The 22131-nt window shown below is 46.8% G+C and overlaps 1 protein-coding gene across 1 annotated transcript; it reads right to left on the bottom strand.

The window, feature by feature from the left end:
* Nucleotides 1–5401: 5401 nt before the first annotated feature.
* On the bottom strand, nt 5402–18894 carry PSMB1 (proteasome 20S subunit beta 1). Its single transcript, XM_049785223.1, has 7 exons — nt 18788–18894; nt 18483–18614; nt 16114–16221; nt 10808–10889; nt 9234–9363; nt 7543–7649; nt 5402–5669 (listed from the first exon to the last, which is right to left on the bottom strand). The coding sequence occupies exons 2-7, from the start codon at nt 18593–18595 to the stop codon at nt 5484–5486; spliced, it is 726 nt and encodes a 241-aa protein (XP_049641180.1). The 5' UTR covers nt 18596–18614; nt 18788–18894; the 3' UTR covers nt 5402–5483.
* Between the last annotated feature and the right edge of the window lie 3237 nt (nt 18895–22131).

The raw sequence follows: 22131 nt of genomic DNA on the forward strand, positions 1-22131 counted from the left end.
TTCCTCCTCCTGTGGGATGGCAGAGCTCGGCAAAACAATACTGCCATCTGGTGGTCTCTGGAGAGTGGCCTGTGGTGTGACTCTTCCTTGAAGGACAGGGTTCTGTCACAGCTCCCCAGAGTACTCACAGTGGGAAGAAGGTCAGGTGGGTCTGCTGACAAAATAGTGTGAAGCATTCCTTCCTGGATTAGTGGAATTCCTTTGTTTTACTTTATGGGATTCCCTCTTCTGTTCCTATTTTCTAAATAATAAATAAATAAATAAATAAATAAATAAATAAATAAATAAATAAATAAATTTGTTTTACTTCATTGAAAAAAAAGTCAGCCCTGTTGACAACAAACCACATCCCATTAAAATAAATGTTATCAGGGCCAGAGAGATAGCACAGTGGTGGATTGTTTGCCTTTGCACGTGGCAGACCAAGGACAGACCTGGGTTCTGGACATGGGATGCCTGGGATCAAACCCACATCTGTCCTGGGTCAGCTCCATGCAAGGCAAACATCCTAACACTGTCCTACCACTTCGGCCCCTAGAGAAAAAAATATTTTTAAAGATTTATTGAAAGTTCCACCGAAATCACTCAGACCACTCGGGCAGCTAAAAATCATGCTCAAGGACAGAAGGTGTTCAGTGTGACAGGAGTTGGTAGTGGGACCACTGGCCAGACGGGTGGGTAGAACTTCCCTGCAAACGGTCCTGTCCTGTCTTCTATTCTAGCAGAGGTGAGCTAAGAACTCAAGCATTAGATGCTATGCCCCTTCCACCCAACTTCAGGCCCTTCCTGAAATCCAAATTGTCCCAAGAGCACAGCTGCTACCTTGGCCAACCTTGAAAGTGGCAATTTGGAAGGCAGAGCCCTACAGCAGTGGTCGGCAACCTGCCGCTCGAGAGCCACATGTGGCTCTTTACACTTGTAATTTGGCTCTTCTGTGTGCCGGGCGGCCGCTCCAGGAGTCAGGACTCTGCTCCTAGCCTCTGTCAGTGTGCGCCCTGTGTGGCTCTCAAAATAAATTTCAATCGTGGTTTTGGTGAGATTTGGCTCAGTTGAAAAAAAAGGTTGCCGACCACTGTCCTAGAGCACCTTTCCAGATTTTAGGCGCCACCTACTGCTAGAGTCCCTGTAGATGCAGCAGATAGCAACCATCTGCTCTTGTGCCCATGCAAGAGGGCTTGTACAGTAGCCCCTGGACTCAGCACCTCCAGCTTCTTCCCAGCTGCTGGGCCATGAATGCTCAGCTCAGCCTGCCCTTCCTAGTCACATGAAGTCTGCAGATGGTGGGGCCGGCAGGATCAAGTGCCCTCATAAGCCTGTTGCATTTCTCCATTTCTTATCTATTTTCTTTCATTAGCCTGTTCTGGATTTCGGGATCCAGCACCAACAATGAAAACAGCCTCACATCAACTGAGTGACCCCCCCCCCTTGATTGCATGAGGTCAGATTCTATTATAAACCTCATGTCTCTTAGGGGCTGAATCTGATGAGTGGTTAGGGAGTTTTCAAATGTGCAACTTTGAAATCTGATTTTTTTTTTCAGTGCCATCGCCTCATGTCCCAGCCCAAATTTGGACTGGGACAATATTCTGAGGCAGGCCCACAAATTCAGTTTTCAGCAAGCGCTCAGTATGATTCTGATGGATCCTTTGACAAAGGGGAGCCTGTAAGAAAGCGGACTTGTGGATGCCCTTGGGAACCAAGGGTTCTCCTAGGAAACAGAAAGGCAGTGTAAACTGATCAGGATAATAGCTGAGACATTCTGGAAATAAAGATCATTGTCCGTCACCCCACCATCCAGTTGGTGTGGAGTCACCTGTCTGGATGTGTGGGACGTGCAGAACTCAGTCACCCCTGCAGGGCTCTGTGCAAGTCAACTGACCAGTCTCACCTCTTGAGCATTGTGGCAGTGCTCATTGTTCCCAGCAGTGCTCAGAAACAGTGCCACGGCCTGCACATGCAAAACCACATTGGATGCAGCTAGCCCGCTAGATTATTTATCTAGCCCTCCAGTTTGTCGGAAGTCCCAAGAACCATGAGAACTAATAGGGTAAGGTCCCTTCACCAAAGAACTAGAGATAAAGCTACTAGAGCAGATAGGGTGCTTACCTTGCACATGGCTGACCCAGGTTTGGTCTCTCCACACCCACAGTCTTTACCCCCCGAGGTTTCTACAGCTCTTTGTACCTTCTTTGTACCTTCAGTTACGATGTCAACCTAGCATTCCCCTATACAGGCAATTCAGTGCTGTGTTTTCTTAAATTTCCAAAGGGGAACTGAGTAGTTTTGGTGATGGTGTTGGTTTGTATAATGTGAAGGGGGGGCACTGAGTGATTTTTGTTTTGGTGGTGTTGTTGTTATGTGATTAGGGTGGTGGTGGTGGTGGGTGGTGTGTGTGTGTGTGTGTGTGTGTGTGTGTGTGTGTGTGTGTGTGTGTGTGTGTGTGTGTGTGTGTGTGTATACATGCAGTTTTGGATATGCTTAGGGATTCTCCTGGTTTTACTCAGAGATAGTCTGTCAGTTCTGGGGACATGTAGTGCCAGAGATAGAATCAGGATTGGTGACCACATGCAAGCAAGGTAAGGCAAGTAAGTGCCTTAACTCCTGTACTATCTCTGGCCCTATGCTTTTTTGTTCCCTTGAGAAGGCAGCAGAGAAGCCCAAGGACTGCTAAACCTACTCCTGCAATAAGTGAAAATGAAGACTAACAAAGGCAGCAGAGAAATATGCAATCAGATGCAAGAGTGCATAAAGGAAAAGGGGAACATATGTAAAAGCTAGCTGAATGGCTAAGCAGGAACTTAAGATACTCCTGCAGAAAGCAGTCTCTGAGAGTCAGACAGGAGACAGTCTGATTAACAAAAGTGTCCCTGCCTGTCTCCATGCTGCTATAATCCAGAAGAGCTAACAACTCTTGTAAATGCAGGTTTTTCAGTAGCTCCAAAAACAAACTGTAAGCAAAGATTTCCATCTCTATTTCACCTTTTTGTTATTATAAAACAAAACAAAAAAATATATTTTGGGAGTTGAAGTTGGGAACCCTGGATGGGAGGAGAGGGTTGGGCAGTTGACTAGACAGGTTTGGGAGATGGGAACAGCAAATCCCCATCAGGAAGCAGCAGAGACACCAAAGCCAGTCAGAGTAGAAAACAGTGAGAGATGGCGGGGTTCAAATTTGTTTGTTTTTTTTTTTTCCTGACCTTAAAAACATGTTAACATGGGGCCAGAGAGTGAGAGCACAGTGGTAGGGTGTTTGCCTTGCATGGGGCCTACTCGGGACAAAACCAGGTTCAATCCCTGGCATTGTGTATGGTCCCCTGAGCCTGCCAGGAGTGATTTCTAAGCACAGAGATAGGAGTCAACCCCTGAGCACTACCAGAAAAAAACATATTAAAATGGGGGAAAAAAGGGGCTGGAGAGATAGCATGGAGGTAAGGCGTTTGCCTTTCATGCAGGTCATCAGTTCGAATCCCAGCGTCCCATATGGTCTCCTGTGCATGCCAGGAGCAATTTCTGAGCATGGAGCCAGGAGTAACCCCTGAGCACTGCCGGGTGTGACCCAAAAACCACAAAAAAAAGGGGGGGGGGATTGGCCTCACCTTCTTATTTCTTTCTTGGTTTTTGGGCCACACCTGGCAGTGCTCAGGGATTACTACTAGTTCTGGGCTCAGAAGTCGCTCCTGGTAGGCTTGGAGGACCATATGGAATATCAGGCATTAAACCTGAGTCAGCCGCATTCAGGGCAAATGCCCTACCCCCTTGCCTCTTTTAAAGGTATAAATTTTACTGATTATGAGCTATACTCACTGATGTTTAGGGACTATTCCTAGCTTGATACTTGAAAGACCATGTAGGGGATTAAAACTCATGCAAGCAAAGCACATGTTCTAGTTCCACTGAACTATATCTATTTGGTACTGAAAAGTGTTTCTTTTTTCTTTGAGAGGGTGTGAAGTCCTTTGTAGTTGCTTATTTCTTGGTACAACCAGAAAGCAGTGGGATGCAGAAGCCTGATTATCTGCATATCCAGTTAACATGCAGAGTTGAGAGGGAGATAGGTTTTATATTCCATTATACAAAGCACACAAATGAGCTATAGCCATTTATCATATTTAAAATTACTCCTCCTGGGGCCCATATGGTCTCCCCCCAAGCCTTTGAGAAGTGATTTCTGAGTACAGAGCATCCGAGCACTGCTCAGTATGGCCCAAAACCCAAACAAAACAAAATTACTCTTCCCATGCTGTTTTGGTAGAATTATTTCCAAGTGAAACCACTCCTTGATCTTGGTTCTCAGATTTCATGTTGTGATGTAGCCTAGTTTTACTAGAAACTGTTAAATGCTGTGAAATACTAAAAGCTGAATATATAATATATGATGCTAATTTGTATATAAGTGGTACTTACAATATAACAGCTATCAACATGGTAGTTGATAACTAGTGAAGAAATTTTAAGTTGGAAAGTTCAAGAATAATATTTAGAAGAGAATCACAACTATATAATGTTTTACATTTTCAGCACAGACATTATGAGTTGTATATAAATAATAGTATTTGTGTTCTGATCCCTCAAACCAATAAATCTTTTTGAAAGCATTTTCTTTTTTTGGGATTGTGGGCCATACTCGGCGGTACTCAGGGGTTACTCCTAACTGCACTCAGAAATCACTCCTGGCAGCCTTGGGGGATCACATGGAATGCCAGGATTTGAACCACCATCCTTCCTGGATCAGCTGAATGCAAGGCAAACGGTCTACTGCTGTGCTATCTCTCCAGCCCCTTAAAAGCATTTTTTTGAACCACAATGAAGCAGTAAGAGTAACGAGCTGGCTTGCTCTCTACAGTCCCCTTTCTCCCTTGAACATGTATTCAGCTTTCTCCCCCTTCAATCCTTTCTATTGTTTTTGGGCCAAACCCAGCGACGCTCAGGGGTCATTCCTGGCTCTGTGCTTAGAAATCACACCTGGCAGGCTCGTGGGACTATATGGGATGCCGGAAATCAAACCCAGGTCCATTCCACATCGACTGTGTGCAACACAAACCCCTACCACTGTCCTATCAGTCCGGCCTCTTCAATACTTTCTAGATAAAATTCATTCAAAAGAAAAAAAAAGTTCTGGAAAGATAGAAAAAAATGAAGAAAATGAAAAGAGAGATTCTATTTTACAATTTGTCTCACTTAGACTACAGGGTTTTTTTTTTTTGGCTGGAGCAACAGTATGGTGGGTAGGGCATTTGTCTTGTCTGCCTTGCACTCGACTGGCAATGTGTTCAATCACTGGTATTCCATATGGTCCTCTGAGCTCACCTGGAGTGATTCCAGAGAGCAGAGGCAGAAGTCACAAGCTGAGCACTGCCAGGTATGACACAAAAACCCAAAAAGAAGAAAAAGAAAGATAGGCTTTAGTGAAATGAGTATTTTAGGTTTTATTTTTCAGTAAAACAAGTACATCAGCCCATTTTGATGAATGAGAACACATCAAATCAATCTTTCCTGAGGGGCACAGTCTCCTCCCGGATGCCTTCTTTGGTCACAATGCAGATCCGCAGGGCATCCCCAGTGTACACATCTCTCTCGGCTGCAGAAATGAAGACATCTTTTACTAGCCGCATGGCTTTGTCCAGGGAGAGCGGCACATGCTCCACATTCTGCATGTTCTTAAAACCAACCTGATGGAACAAGGAACTAAGATGAAGCATCAAAACCCCATTATAATAATAGAGCACAACTCTCTCCAGCGCCTTGCCATGTTCTGAGAATTCCAAGACACCCCACTTTTAAGATATCCCTCAACTGAATGCTTCCAGATCTGGATTAAATACATCCAGATGTAATCTGTCCAATGTCTATCGAGATAAGTTCCCTATTCCTTAGAAGCACAATATCCAGCTAGGCAGAGTTTCCCAACAATGTGCAATATACTTGGACAAAAACGAGAGAGGGGCCCAGATAGCTACAATAATCCTACAGAATCTTTGGCAGAAGATTCACTCACTCAGGTGAGTGGCCAAAGTGGCAGGTACAATGGGTACACTCGAGTTAAGTATAGAGTAACCCTATAGACTTGGGGAAAAGGCATGGGCAGGATGTAGAGTGATAGAAGACAAGGCAGAGGTATAATCAGAGATAAAAAAAAATACTTCAGAAAAGTAGAATTAGGAAATTTTAAAGGCAGATAGGTCACTGTGAAATAACAGTAGAGTAGTAGTGACAGTAAGAGGGGGAGGTGGAACTTGCCTTGAATGTGCCCAACCTGGGTTTAATCACTGCTACCTCATTTGTCCCCTGAGCACTGCTGGGGGTGATACCACCCCCCCCCCAAACACACACACACACACACACACACACACACACACACACACACACACTCACTCACTCACTCACTCACACTACAGTTAATTCACATATCATGTTATGAATTTAGCCTGTAGTACTGAAAACAGGCATAAAATTTTAAATATACCTGAAAAGTTAGAAAACAAAACTTTTTTTTGCCTTGCATGTAGTCAACCAAATTTGTTCCCCAGAATCCCATATGGCCCTCTCAGTTTGCCAGGAATGATTCCTAAGTGCAGAACCAAAAATAAGACCTGATCATCACCAGGTATGGCCCAATATCAAATTAAAACAAAACAAAAAGGGCCCGGAGAGATAGCACAGCGGCGTTTGCCTTGCAAGTAGCCGATCCAGGACCAAAGGTGGTTGGTTCGAATCTCGGTTTCCCATATGGTCCCCCGTGCCTGCCAGGAGCTATTTCTGAGCAGACAGCCAGGAGTAACCCCTGAGCACCGCCGGGTGTGGTCCAAAAACAAAAACAAACAAACAAACAAAAAACAAAAAAACAATCCCCCAAAATCAAAATTAGTGGGACTGAAGAGAAAATATAGTAATAAGGCACTTGTCTTGCATGTGGCTGACCCCAGGTCTATCCCTAGTGTCATGTAAGTCCCCAAGTGCTGCCAGGGATGATGCCTGAGCCTGAGTTGGGAACAGCCTCTGAACCCTACTGTGGTGTGTCCCTTTAAATGAGAAATAAAAAATTAAGTGTCAAAGAAAGGGAGTTCACATTCTTTGGGCAAAGGAAGAAAAAGAAGTGAAGATATAAGGGGAAGAAAAGAGGGTGAGGTGTTTGCCTTGCACACAGCTAACCCAGGTTCTATCCCTGGCATCCCGTATGGTACCCTGAGCCTGCCAGTCAGGAGTAATTTCTGAGTGCAGAGCCAGGATGTAGCCCAAAACAAACAAAACAAAACAATAAAAAGGATAAACTACTACAAACAGAATAGGCTTGAAATAGAAAGCTTGGAGCTGGAGAGACATTACAGGGCTGTCTGGCACCTGGTTTAATCTCTATCACTGCTGGGAGTGACCTCTGAGCTAGAATAACTCTGCCCTCAACAGAAAGGAAACCTTAGGGTAGATGGCCACAGCAGAGACAAGGTCTGGGTGAGGCAGGTCAAACTAACTCAACAGAATACTTGTGCTTTCCTCATGCTCTTGTGTAAACAAGAGAGACCTGAGGAAGCACCTTCATTTCCTTACCTGGTTGTCTAGCAGAGGCTGCAGCATGGCACTTGCAGAGCCCCCAGCCTTGAAGGAGTCCCTCTGGTAGGACCCCACAGGGTCAAAGCTGTAGACAGCCCCCTTCCCTGAAAGAAGAAGAGAATCCATGTGGTGCATCCTGACCACAATCCCCAATTACAGTAAAGTTAACCTCCTTAGAACTGAATACAAGGGCTTGAAAGGTAGTTTAGCACGTAGGGTACTTGCATTGCTCAAAGCCGACCTGGCATTGCATACGGTCCCTGGAGTGATCTGCTAGATACATCCACCCACTCCTACCCCCCCCAAAAAGTGATAAAGGATGAAAATAAAATTTCAGGAAAATGTACGTTCATTACCATAGAGGTGGATAGCTAACTCTCCACCCTGCCTCAGGATGCAGAGGGCCACTATGGTCTGTCACTGGGACTTGAAGGCCGTATTTTCAAACTCATGTCACTGGAAACAACAAACCCTGCACTGGTAATTATTACTAGTCCTGCTCTGAGTTCACACCAAATTCAGATCCCTAATAACATATGAACTGTAATACACATTTGAACTCAGAACATCTCTAGTGCTATACATGAGCACTTGCATGCAAAAACTGCACCCCTTTAAACTACCAGCAAGCTATGAAAGATATGTGCCTTGTACTCAAAGCTGTGTTTGATCTTCAGCACTGCTGGGCTTGAGGAGTACAGCACTGACCGCTAGTCCCTGAACCATCTCATCTAACTGTATCACCGGAGCGTCACCTGGAATGCTCAGAGGCCTTTAAATGACACTTACCCTCAACCCCTGAAAAAGGTTAGTTCTAGCTGAAAGGTAATACTTAGAACATATCAGGTAAACAGCATTGTGGGCTCCTGAGGTGACAGTAAAGACCTTAAGAGAATATGGTGGTAGAGCTTACAAAATGTAATGCAAGGCAAATGCCCTACTGCTGTTCTATCTCTCTGGCCCTCTCATGCAACATCTTAAGAAAAAAGTTATTACTGACTGTCCAATATAATATTCACTGTCAGTGTTTTACTAAAGTACTTGTTACATCTCTAAATAATCGTTTCTTTCCCTTTTAGCAAGTTTCCTCTCTGTCAGAAAATGAGGATGCTGGTCATGTTGATTTTATTTTAAATCAAGATTAAAACATTCACACTCGAGGAATAACACATCGTTTAACAGATCTTATTTTGTCATTGGGATTTACAATGCCATTAAATAGTAAGAATTTCTGGAGCCCAAGAGAGAGCATAGTGGGTAAGGTGCTTGCCTTGCTATGCAGCTGACAAGTTAAATTCCCTGTACTGCTTATTCCTGAGCACAGAAACAGGAGTAAGCTTGAGCATAGCTTATTTTGTGTCTCAAAAACAAACAACACAAGTTTCAAGGATAGGATATTTCCTCTGCAAATCCACCACCAGCCTCAGTATGCTCCACCAAGAACCAGGGTGCCTTCCCACCCCATCTTTTTTTTGGTTTTGGTTTCTTTTTGGGCCACACACGTTTGATGCTCAGGGGTTATTCCTGGCTAAGCACTCAGAAATTGCCCCTGGATTGGGGGGATCATATGGGACACCGGGGGATCGAACCGTGGTCCTTTCTTGGCTAGCGCTTGCAAGGCAGACACTTATCTCTAGCATCACCTCTCCGGCCCTACCACCCCATCTTTTTTAATGGAAGATTCCTACCTTCTTCATCTAGTCCTCCAATGATATTATAAACGTAGTATGGAAAGAAGCGTCTTGAATAGAGAATTGTAGACAGCATCGCAGCAATTGCTCCTGTAGTCATGGCCTTATTATTGGAATGTTTATACATCTGCAATGATTAAGAACAGGAATCAGAGGCAAAACATACTGACAATAAAAAAAGATGAAAAAGGGGCTGGCGCAGTGGCGCTAGAGGTAAGGTAAGCCTTGCCAACGCTAGCCTAGGATGAACTGTGGTTCGATCCCCCGGCATCCCATATGATCCCCCAAGCCCAGGAGCGACTTCTGAGTGCATAGCCAGGAGTAACCCCTGAACGTCACCGGGTGTGGCCCAAAAACCAAAAAAAAAAAAAAAAAAAAAAAAAAAAAAGATGAAAAGGGGGCCGTTTGCCTTTCATGCAGAAGAACAGTGGTTCGAATCCTGGCATCCCATATGGTCTCCTGCGCCTGCCAGGGGCGATTTCTGAGCACAGAGCCAGGAGTAACCTGAGCACTGCCGGGTGTGACCCAAAAACAAAAACAAAAAAGAAAACAAAAAAAAAACAAAGATTAAAAGCATGAACATGTATCGACGAAAGGGAAAGAATAAATACTCATCTTAGAATATCTTATAACCTACCAATTATCAGAGCCCTAGCACCCTATATGGTCTGTGCCCTGACAGAAGTGATTCCTGAGCATTGCTGGGTGTGGCCTCAAAGTAATAATTAATAATGGAAAAAAGTCAGAAAGGCTTTTAATCCACAAAAATTATAATGATTTGGGGAAAAGAGTATCTTCACAGATTTTCTCTTAGAGCTTTTGTTTTTGGTTTTTTGGCCATACCAGGCAGCACTCAGGGTTTACTCCTGGCTCTGTGCTCAGAAATCACTCCTGGCAAGCACGGTGGATCATATGGGATGCCGGGATTCAAACCACCATCAGTATGGGTTGGCTGCATGCAAGGCAAATGCCCTACCGCTGTGCTATCTCTCCAGCCCCTATAAATATATAACTTTTTATTTGTTTGTTTTGTTTTGGGGACACACCCATCAATGCTCAGGGGTTACTCCTGGCTGTGAGTTCAGAAATTGCTCCTGGCTTGGGGGGACCATATGGGATGTCAGGGGATTGAACCACGGTCCATCTATAGCTAGCACTTGCAAGGCAGATGCCTTATCTCTAGCGCCACCGCTCCGGCCCAGCATTTAGATATATTTTTAACAAAATAAAATTAGTCATAAATTCATATTATGCTACCTTAATGGTGCTACATTAACAGCATTTTTTTTTTTTGATTTTTTGGGTCACACCCAGCATCGCTCAGGGGTCACTCCTGACAGGCTCAGGGATGCCGGGATTCAAACCAGGGTCTGTCCTGTATTGGCTGCGTGCAAGGCAAACGCCTTACTGCTGTGCTATCGCTCTGGCCCCCATGAACAGCTTTTACTAAGTAAGTTTTAGTTGCTGGGTAGAGCTTCTCCAGGCAGGCTAATAGTTACACTGCATGTGTAAGAGACTCTTATTGACATTCAACAGTGCAGACATACACAAAAGTAGATCAAATCAATTACCTTTAATCTTGCTTCAATAATCTTTGTCAAGGTAAGACAGTCTCCATGAAAACCACTGCATCCAATGACTGTTTTGTCTGTTCTGTAAAAAGCGTATTTCAAGAAATTGAGTAAAACAAACATGGCCTGGGAAATTTTTATTTTTTTGGTAGTAAAAGACAGATTTTATTTGGAGGTACTGAAGGGGAGGGAGAAAATAAGAGAGAGTTATAAGAAACGTGCTCAAGAGAAAGCGTGTGATTCTTCAAAGGTGGAAAGCCTGGTACATATCTCAGCATAAAAATAGGGACGGGAGATATAGGCGTCATGTGCTCGGGCACCATGCACCCAGGCACTATATGGGATGCCAGGGATCAAACCCAGGTCGGCCACATGAAAGGCCAATGCCAACCCACTGAGCTATTGCTCGAACCCTCTGGAAAAATTTTTAATTACAACTTCTATCCATTTTATGGAGTGAGAACAGTCTGCATGTGACATCTATTTATTAGCCAAATAAGATGTGTATGAAAGACTTAATGCAGAGGTTCCTAAACTTTTTTGGCCTACTGTTCCTTTTGGTGGTAAAAGAAATAACATCACTTAGTGCCCCTGTGGAAATCTACCTTCTCTAAGGGAACAGAAAGCATTCCTGCACTTCAGCAGACCTCTAGCTTCCCATTATTTCAAAGCCATTCCACCCTCCTACCACCACTGGGGGCAATTATCACCCATTCTGGGAAACAAAAATGACAAAAATAGGGGCTGGAGACAGCATGGAGGTAAGGCGTTTACCTTACATGCAGAAGGATGGTGGTTCAAACCCCGGCATCCCAGATGGTCCCCCAAGCCTGCCAGGAGCTATTTCTGAGCATAGAGCCAGAAGTAACCCCTGAGCGCTGCTGGGTGTGACCTGAAAACAAACAAAAAAATTTGCAAAAATATTTTTTGTTTGTTTTGGCCCACACCCAGCTGCACACAGAGGTTACTCCTGGCTTTACACTCAGAAATTGCTCCAGGCTGGCTCTGGGGACCATATGGGATGTGGGGAACTGAACCTGAGTCTGTCTTGGATCACCCATGTGCAAGGCAAATGTCTTACCGTTCTGGCCCCCAAAATTGCAAAAATTCTATTTAGGAAAATAGAAAAGAGAAAAGAGAAAGAAAAAACATTAATAATATACTGAAACTAAGGCCAGAGTGACAGTACAGTAAGTAAGGCACTTGCTTCACATATGGTGGAACTGGGTTCAATTTCTGGTACTCCATATGGTTCCCTGAGCCTTCCATGAGTGATCTGAGTCCAGAACCAGGAATGAGCCCTGAGCACCCTGGGGTCTGGCTCAAATACAACAAAATATAGTTTATTAAAGCCTAATTAAGTGGGGTTTGGGATGGGGGAGCTGCAGACTCAGTGATGATCTGGCATTCTTCCCGGCTCTGTGCTCAGGGTCACTCTGGAAGTGCCTTGGGCACCATATATGGTGCCAGATATCCAACCAGAATTGGCCACATTCAAAATAATTGTCTCAACCCCTAAACTTAAGCTCCTGAAGTTCAATTTTAACTTAATTAGTCTATAAAGAGATCCTATGATCTCTACCTCAACACAATAAGGTAAATTATGCAGAAGTTACAGAACTAAGCAGGTGGTATTATAAACATAGAATATCTTCCCATTACTCAGAAATCAAAATCTAGGGGCTGAAGAGACAGCACAACAGTAGGGTGTTTGCTTTGTACAGGGCCAACATGGGACGAAACCGGGTTTGATTCCTGGCATCCCATATGGTCCTAGAGCCTGCCAGGAGCAATTTCTGAGCGCAGAGCCAGGAGTAACCCAAGTGCTGCTGGGTGTGACCCAAAAACCAAAAAAAAAAAAAAAATCAAAATCTAATTGAAACTATTTCAATTTACTACTTTGGTTAATAATGCTGAGTTCTGGTAAGATTGTGGAAATAAGTATTCTTCGTTGCTGGAAAAAATGTACAGCGATCTAAACTTCTCAAAAGGGTCTTTGATTTCATGGTCCTAACTACCATGTACATTTCCACACACAGCTTCTAAGCTGAGCCTTTTCCAAGCAACCACTTCTCTGCTCCTTCTCTGGCTCTCTCTGCCTGTCTCCCTTTCAGCTGCTCTTCAGGTTTCCTTGCTGATTCACCCTTCTCACTAACTCTCCTTTTTTTTTTTTTTTTTTGGTTGTTGGGTCACATCGGCAGCTCTCAGTGGTTACTCCTGGCTCTACACTCAGAAATCGCTCCTGGCAGGCTTGGGGGACCATTTGGGATGCTGGGATTCGAACCATGCATGCAAGGCAAATGCCCTACCTCCATGCTGTCTATCCAGCTCCTAACTCTCCTTCTTATCTCCCTTTTCCCCAAAAGCAGATTCCTCTTTCCGCCCATTCCAGATGTGGGTGACATTCAAGTGGGATAAACGAGTGTTGGGAGAGGGGACAGCCACATTTTCCACCTTTTTTGTATTATTACACAAGCTCTATTGATAAGTCTAGAACATCCAAGTTTCTTTTTTCTTTTTTTGTTTTTGGGCCACACCCAGTAACGCTCAGAAATTGCTCCTGGCTTGGGGACCATATGGGACGCCGGGAAATCGAACCGTGGTCCAGCCTAGGCTAGCATGCGCAAAGCAAGACGCCTTACAGCTTGCACCACCACTCTGGCCCCTCCAGGTTTCTTTTCATGCCTATCTGGTGGGGCTCTTCAAGGACACCAACCTGTGCGCCACTGATGTCAAGAGTCACCATCATGCCCAAATACACCAGTTGGCCCACTGGATATGGGGTGAGCAACCTTAAATTGACGCCATTTTTATGGAGTTTTGTAATAAATCCTGTAAAATACTTTGGTCTACCTAGTCAAATTTAACTACATGTTACTTATTCAGCAATTCCACTATTACAATTTCAACTAATTTGGAGCTAAAAATGATAGAATAGTTGCTCTACACTTGGGATTGATCCCCAACATCCCATACAGTCACTTGAACTTGTCAAGAGTAATTACTGAGTGCAGTGCTAGGAGCATCCAGAGCATCGCCAAATGCACACACACCCTTGCTTCAAAATTTCTTTTCATCTTATCAAAACTAATCCAACCTAAATGCCTATCATAGGGGAGCACATTAAATTCTGGTATATTCGGGGTTGGAGAGATAGCACAGTGGTAGGGTGTTTGTCTTGCATTCGATCGACACAAGATGGATTCGGGTTCGATTCCCAGCATCCCATAAGGTCCCAAGCCTGCCAGGAGTGATTTCTGAGTACATAGCCTAGGGTAACTGAGTGCCGATGAGTGTGGCCCAAAAACCAACCAAAAAAAACCCCTTAAATTCTGGGTGCCGGTGTGGTGGCGCTAGAGGTAATGTGTCTGAGTGCCTTGCAAGTGCTAGCCTAGGATGGACTATGGTTCGATCCCCGGAGTCCCATATGGTCCCCCCCAAGCCAGGAGCAATTTCTGAGCGCATAGCCAGGAGTAACCCGTGAGCATCAACAGGTGTGGCCCAAAAACAAAACAAACAAACAAACAAAAAAAAAACCCTTAAATTCTGGTATATTCATACAAACTCAACTATGCTTAAAAATGTTATCTCTTAAGTCCTAACCATAATCTATAGGGAAACCTAAAATCAATCTTGTCAAAAATATGTAGAAGTTGCATGATAATACTCTTTAGTTAAGAAACCTCTAGAGGGGGCCGGAAAGATAGCATAGCATGGAGGTCAGGTGTGTGCCTTACATGCAGAGATCAGTGGTTCGAATCCTGGCACCCCATATGGTCCCCCGAGCCTGCCAGGAGTGATTTCTGAGCACTCTGAGCGCTGTCGGGTGTGACCCAAAAACAAAAAAACAAAAAAACAAAAACAAAAAACAACAAAAAAAGAAATTGTCTCGATGGGGCTGGAGAGATAACATGGAGGTAAAGCGTTTGCCTTGCATGCAGAAGGACGCTGGTTCTAATTCCGGCATCCCATATGGTCCCCTGAGCCTGCCAGGAGCGATTTCTGAGCATAGAGCCAGGAGTAACCCCATGAGCGCTGTTGGGTGTGACCCCTCCCCCCAAAAAAAGAAATGCCTAGATTAGGGGCTGAGCGGTGGCACAGGCGGTAGGGTGTTTGCTCTACATGCGCTAACCTAGGATGGACCACGGTTAGATTCCCCGGTGTCCCATATGAACCCCCAAGCCAGGGACGATTTCTGAGTGGATAGCTAGGAGTAACCCCTGAGCATCATGGGTATAGCCCAAAAAACAAACAAACAAAAAGTCTAGATTAGCATAAACCATGCTGGTTTAAATTGGGGAACATGGTTATGGTTTTTTTTGGATCTACCTCACTGTACTGAGTAAAAAAAAGTTCCCCATCATCTGTAAGCCTTTTATTCTTCTACCAAATCTAGGTGATGGTATAAATAATTACAGTATTGTTTTTTTGGCTATACCTCAGGGATCACCACTGGTGGTGCTAAGGGGACTGTCAGATAGTGGTAAGAATTGAACTCAGTTTGGCTGCATGTAAGATAAGCACCTTACCCACTATACTGTCTCTGGCCTCCTTTTTTTTTTTTAAGGCCACATCTAACAGTGTTCAGGGCATACTCCTGGCTCTGTGCTCAGGAATCACAAGATCATATGGCATCCCAGCTACAAAATCAGTTACCTTTGTTAGATATGTGATATTTTTCTTGATAAAATGTTGAGATAAAAATATTTAGGTTTTCAGAATAATAATAGGTTTTCAAAAGCACTGCTGGAAAATACATAGGCAAGTATTAGAGATTCCATATATAGTTACTCAACATTAATTTAGAAAAAATGTTATTTTTTGTTTCTGGGCCAACCCAGAAGTTTTTAGGGATTACTCCTGGTTCTGTGCTCAGAAATAACTCCTGGCAGGCTCGGGGGAACATATGGGATGCTGGGGATTGAAGCCGGTCCAGCCATATGCAAGGCAAACGCCCTACCTGCTGTGCTATTGTTCTGGCCCCTAAAAATCAGTTTTCTAATGAAAAAGTTTCAATCTTGTAAAATATATCACTTAAAACTCAAACTCCTGGGGCTAGAGTGATAGCACAGTGGTAGGGTGTTTGCCTTGCATGCAGCTAACCCAGGACAGACATGGGTTCAATCCCCGGCATCCCATATGATCCCCGAACCAGGAGCAATTTCTGAGTGTAGAGCCAGGAGTAACCCCTGAGCACTGCCAGGTGTGGCCCAAAAAACCAAAACCAAAAAACCCACCTCAATATCCTGCAGCATTAAACTAACGTGTTTCATGTTGGGAACATGTTCTGACTAGTATTTACTTACAATTTATAACATTTGGGACTGTCCCGTGTGTGAATTGAAAATCCTTCACTCAATCGTGTGTCAGAAGCAACAATCGAAAAATCTTCTCCAGCAATTGCCAATACAGTACTGAAAAAAAAAAGGACAAGAAATATTAATAAATTCTGCATGGTAATAACATCTTCCCAATCTGGAAATGCTTTAGAGCACTTGGTCACTAAACATCTCAGATGTTAGGGGTACCACCCTCCCCTTCTGCTCTCTTGCAATTAAAAAACTGCATATAATTCAACCCCCCAAATTTCAATAGCTGCTGAATAGCTGACTAGTATATCATATCCTATACATCTCCAATATTCTTCTTTTTTTTTGTTGTTGGTGTTTTTTATGGGGGGGGTCGGTCCACACCTGGCAGTGCTCAGGGGTTACTCCTGGCTCTACACTCAGAAATCGCTCCTGGCAGGCTGGCTCGGAGGACTGTATGGGATGCCGGGATTTGAACCACCATCCTTCTGCATCCAAGGCAAACACCCCACCTCCATGCTATCTCTCTGGTCCCTTCAGTATTCTTTTCACTATTGTTGTTGGGGCTATGCTTGGCAGTGCCCAGGGCACAATCCAATGCTGGGGATAAAACCCAGGCTTCCTAAATGCACATGCTGCATGCAACTCAGCTCACTGAGTTATCTGTGGTACCCTAAATATACAGCTAAAGGTAAGTTTAAGAAAAGTCATAGGAAGGGCCAGAGAGAAGACAAGTTAAGGTGCTTTCTTGAATGTGATGGACTTTGCTTTGAATCCCTGGTACCATGTATGGTTTCCCACACACTGGTAGTAGAAATTGCTGAGCAGAGATCCAGGAGTAAGCCCTGAGCACAGGAAAAGTACTTTATAGTTCCACTGTTTACCAGGTGCTCTGGAGATGTGGTTCAGTGGTAAAATACCTGATTGCATGTGTGAGGCTGCAAGTTCTGCCAATATAATTCTAAGTGTTGCAACCAAGTGTGTGTTCCCTATAGCACCACAATCATTACCCCTGCTCTTCCCTGTGCACTGCAACCATGATATAAGCATCATGACTAAGCATCTGAGAGCCCTGGGACCCTGCAGTAATAATTACAATGGAAGGGAGGAAAAACAAAGCGAGATTATCTGCAAAGTTCAAACCATCAACAGTACCTGTAATAAAGTCCATGAGAAGCACAAACGGGATGCAATAAAAAGAGGAAAGACAAAGGAAAAAGATCCCTGTCTACAAATCATCGCAGAAAAGCCTCTAGTATTCCCTTAGCAAAATAGAAGCCAACATTAACAGTTTCTCAGCAGCAGATAATAATAGAACAGGCACTGAATATCATCATCAAAAGTGAGGCCCTGGATGGAATCTAAAGATCCAAGAGCCAAACAAAAACATTAACAATTACTAGTAGCTAATAAATTTAGACGTTGTAAGGATTAAACGAGTTATTGTAAAGCCCTTATACTAGTGCTTGAAACCTAAATGGTTCTCCACCAAAGTTAAGTCTGTTGTGGCTTTTGTATGAGGCAGCACGGAATGACCACTGTAAACGGGAGAATGGCTTACTGCATACCAACTGTGCCCTGGGACTAACTTTCCAAAGGCTAAAGGGATCTGGCAAGATAGCTTTGTAGGATGAAACATGCTTCGCACGTTGGTAACCTCAATTAGACCCCTGGGACCACAGGATCTAATAAAGACACAGTGCAAGGTCTCACAGAACATACACGCAGAAAACATGAAGCGGCCAAGTAAAGGGCTAGTAAATACACTGACTGATTCAGTTTCAAGTTCTCGGTGGATCATCTCTGAACACCAAGACACCACGCAGGAGGGGTCCCCAAACTTTTAAAAACGAAACACAAGAAAGGCATTCATAATGAAAAAAAAAAACTGGAATTAAAACTTCTTCCTTCTTCTCAAACTCTTTCATCATACTACCAATGCTCACAAGCAAGCACGCATATTGGATATTCGGCTTGTGGGAGAAGTGTGCTCGTTTGCAACAATCCAGCAAGCCGGGAACAAAAGGTGGCACCTCGCTATACATGCATGCACATGTCTGTGTGTGCGTATGTATACACACACACACACGCGTGCACAAACGGGTCTGTCCTTTGTGCAGGGTGTGCGCGGAGGGCTTACGACCAGACGCAGTGCCCGGGAAGAAAGCAGCCCGAGAAGCAGGCAAGCGAGCGCCGTAGTCCCCGGATCCGTCGCGAACGGAAGCGGGGCGCGCAGGAGGACGGAGGGCGCCCTTCGGGGTCGCGTTCCTGGCGCTGCACAGCCCCGCAGAGCGCGCACCCGGGCAAGGCTCCGGGGCTCCAGGGCGGCCCCAGCCCGGGGCCCCGCAGCTCCGCCCCGGCCTTACCCTCCGTTGAAGGCGTAGGGCGAGAAGCGGCGCTGCACGGGGCCCGCGTCGCAGCGGGGCTCCGGCGCCCAGTCCCTGCCGGGGCCCGGGGGCACGGCGACGGAGGACAGCATGGCTCGGCGGGGTTCAGGCCTCAGCGACCGGGCCGTGCAAGACCGGCGGCTCCTGCAGTCTCACGCCAAGATGGCGGCTGCGCCGGAAGTGGCTCGCTTCCGCCGGAAGCCCCTCTGGCCCGCGCGACTCGCCGGCTGCCGGCTGCGGAGGTTAGCTTGGCTCGGCTGGGATGAAGCCTCGCCCTGGAGGACCTGGAGGACCGTCGGCGCCTGCAGTCTCACGCCGAGAAGGCGGCCGCACCGGAAGTGGCTCGCTCCCGCCGGAAGCTCCTCTGGCCCGCGCGACTCGCTGGTCGCGGAGGTGGCGCCGCCGCGCGGCCGGGGCCCTTTAGGAGTTTCCCATGAGGATGCCAGTTGTTTGTTTGTTTGGTTTTTTTCCAATTTTCGATTTTTTAATGCCATGATCCCAAACATGCTCGTGGTTGGGTTTTAGTCTTAAAGAACGTCCCCTTTCACCAGGGTATTATTCCTATGCATAGGAATTTGTTCACAGCAACAAAAACGCTCGGGGGCTGCTCCTGGCTCTGCGCTCACAGTCGGCCCCGTTAGGCTCGGGGACCGTTCGGAATGCCGGGGATCGAACCGCCGTCCTTCCTGGATCAGCGCCCCCACCCCAAATGTAGTTTTTAAGCTCCAGGCCAGCCCTCCCTCCGAGGTCTGAGGACGGGGTCGAGTGTCCGGTTTCGGGGCTCTGCCTGGCGCGCGGTCCTCGCAGGACGGACCACGCCTCGAAGCCCGCCATCCCAGGTGGTCCCCCTGGAGCCTGCCAGGAGGGATCCCGAGCGACAAAACAGGTAAGACAAAGTCTGCGGACTCCTGCGCAGGAAGGAGTCTCGAGGTCCGCGCGAATCCCCGGCTCGAGGCCGCCCGCAGCACCACGCGCGGCTCCTGGACGCTGCCGGGGTGCCAGGATCGGCGGAGAGCGCGAGGCGGGCAAGGACCCGAACACGATCCGCCCTCGGTCCTTCACGTGAAGTCATTCATCCGAGCCGCGGAGAAGGCGGCGTCTTTCCGGCCCGGAGCTCCCGGGCCAAGGCGGAGGAAGCCAACGAGCAGCTCAGCGGGCAGCGCGAGAGGTGACGGTCTGGCCGGGCCGCGAAGGTCCGAGGTCGGGACGGGGACGCGGTCTAGGCGGCAGCGGCAGGACCGCCTCCGACGGCCCCCCTTGGAGGCCTTGAGGCCCCGCCCCGCCGCAGCGAGGACCAATCGGAGCTCGCGCCGCCGCCGCCGAGGCCGTCCCGGAAGTGGCCGCGCCCCCGCCCCTCGCTCGCCGCGCGCCGGAAGTGACGCATCCGCCCACCAGAAGTGACGTTTCCGCCCGCGCCAGGATTGAGTCTAGTCGGGTCGGGTCGGCGAGGGTCGCGTCGCGTCGCGGTGGCGGCGGGCGCCGGGCTGCGCGGCGTCTTCGCTCCGACCCGCCCGCCGTCCCGCCGCATCGCAGAGGCGCCCGAGCGGGCGGCAGGTAAGCGGGCCGGGCGCCTCCGTCCCCGGGGCTCGCGCGCGAAGGAGGCGGCGCTCTGCAGGCCGCGGGACGTTTGGCGCGCGCGCGGCGGGTACCGGCCGCGGGTCCGGGATCCCACGCCGTCCCGCAGCCCGGGACGAGGGAGCTCGCACAGCTCTCCTGCTTCGGCTTGCTCGAACCCAGGGCCGCATCCACGCCAGGCACGTGTGCAGCGTCTGCAGGAGCAACTGACGCCCGGCCCGAACGCCGGGAGAGGGAGACGGAGAGGGTCAGGGTCAGGTCCCGGTCCCGGCCGGCGATGCCCGGGACGATGGGCGCTGAGCAGTCCTAGGAACTGACGCCGGGGCTGAGGCGTTGGCCTTGCATGCCGAAGGTCATCGGTGCGAATCCCGGCGTCCGTAGGTCCCCGAGCAATGCCGCGTGTGACCCAGAACCCAAAAAGAGGGAAGAAGAGAAACTAACGCCGGCCAGGCCCTGAGTCCTGAAACTTTATTTATCCGCCGGTTGATTGGCTGCTTGCTGGCTGGCACACTCAGCGGCGCTCCGTGGTTGCTTCTGGCCTTCTGGCGCTGCACTCAAAACTCGCCTCTGGCAGGCGGGGGGACCCTATGGGATGCGGGGGATGGAACCGGGTCTCTCCCGGGTCTGCTTCCTGCTGGGCAAACGCCCTGTTTGTTTACCGCTGTGCGACTGACTCTCCTCCGGTCCCAGCTCCTCGGTTCTTTTTCACTTGGCATCAAGGCCACTTTATTGATTGCCTAGCTGTTTGTGGGTTCTCCACGTCCTCTCCTTCACCCTAGCAGTGATACCGTCACCAAACTGCCTCACAGGTGTCATCAAGTTCTGTCCAGGTCTTCTCCCAAGCTTCATTTATATTTCCCTCACCCCCAAAAATGGTCGTTTGGGGGATGAGATGACGTTCACATGGTTGAAATGCTCACACACTTGATTTTTGTTTGTCCGAGTTGCACACTTTTTTTTTAATATATTTTTTGTTTTGGGGCCATGCCCATGGCGCTCAGGGGTTAGTCACTCCTGGCAGGCTCGGGGGAACCGAACGGTCTACTCAGTGTGCTCTCTCTCTCTCTCTCTCTGGACCCTCTTTCTATTTATTATAATGGTAATTGGTAAGTAGAATATTTTTTTAGGAAATAAGGGAGAGAAGAGGAAATGGAATTACACCTCTCGGGTTGGGAAATGCGAATCCAGAGTGGAAACTTAGGCTGCACTTAAATACTCTCACTGGTATAACTATGTAATAAGGACTGGACATAATAATTCAACTTTCATTGCCTATCTCTTCCCCCCTTGCACAAATTTTCCTTATTTCTAGCTAAGATGATTGCTGCATACTACATCTTCTTTCAGTCTGTCTTTTGCCTTTTACCTCAGGTGTTGTTTAGTCAACTCCTACTCACATTGATGGCCAATCTCAAGGGAAGTTGTTCCTGCTTTGTGAAAACACTCATCTTCGAAACATTTGGCCATTAGTGTGTAGCGTATATGCAGATAATGATTACACTCTCATTTCTAGGCGCAGAGCTTAAGGCAGAGATTGCAAAGACACACTTGTGGATTTCTAGACTCAAAAAATCTTAACCTGAAGGATGGTTTTTATTTTTGTGCTACACCCAGCAGCGCTTAGTGGTTACTCTTGGAATAGGTACCATATACATTGCCGGAGATTAGACTCGGGGGCTACTGTTCTATAAGTTGTGTTCTCCAGCCCTGTTTCTGTAGAGTGTTTGTTTTTGTTTTGAAGATTAACCTGGAACCTGCTATTGTAGTAATTTGCTGTAATTATTTTTATATCCTTCAAGTTGAATTTTTATGTTATATATCATCTCTTTGTGTTTTGATATTGTAAGATAACATTGTCTAGTAAAGTATAATTTTTCTGAGAGGATATTCACTACATTTTCTTTGATGAATACATAGGACATGCTGTCTATGGGATTTTTTTGTCTACTCAGTTATTGTCGGATTTCTTTTTTTTTTTTTGGGTCACACCTGGCAGCGCTCAGGGGTTACTCCTGGCTCTATGCTCAGAAATTGCCCCTGGCAGGCACAGGGG

Source organism: Suncus etruscus, chromosome 12 (assembly GCF_024139225.1).
Source record: "Suncus etruscus isolate mSunEtr1 chromosome 12, mSunEtr1.pri.cur, whole genome shotgun sequence".
Taxonomy (NCBI): Eukaryota; Metazoa; Chordata; class Mammalia; order Eulipotyphla; family Soricidae; genus Suncus; species Suncus etruscus.

Excerpts from the sequence above, each read along its gene's own strand:
- PSMB1 (XM_049785223.1), bottom strand. The coding sequence starts at position 18,595 with ATGCTGTCCTCCGTCGCCGTGCCCCCGGGCCCCGGCAGGGACTGGGCG. Across the intron at positions 9,364-10,807 it reads TTATTGAAGCAAGATTAAAG|ATGTATAAACATTCCAATAA; the intron begins GTAATTGATTTG and ends TAATCATTGCAG. Across the intron at positions 5,670-7,542 it reads AGCCTCTGCTAGACAACCAG|GTTGGTTTTAAGAACATGCA; the intron begins GTAAGGAAATGA and ends TTGTTCCATCAG.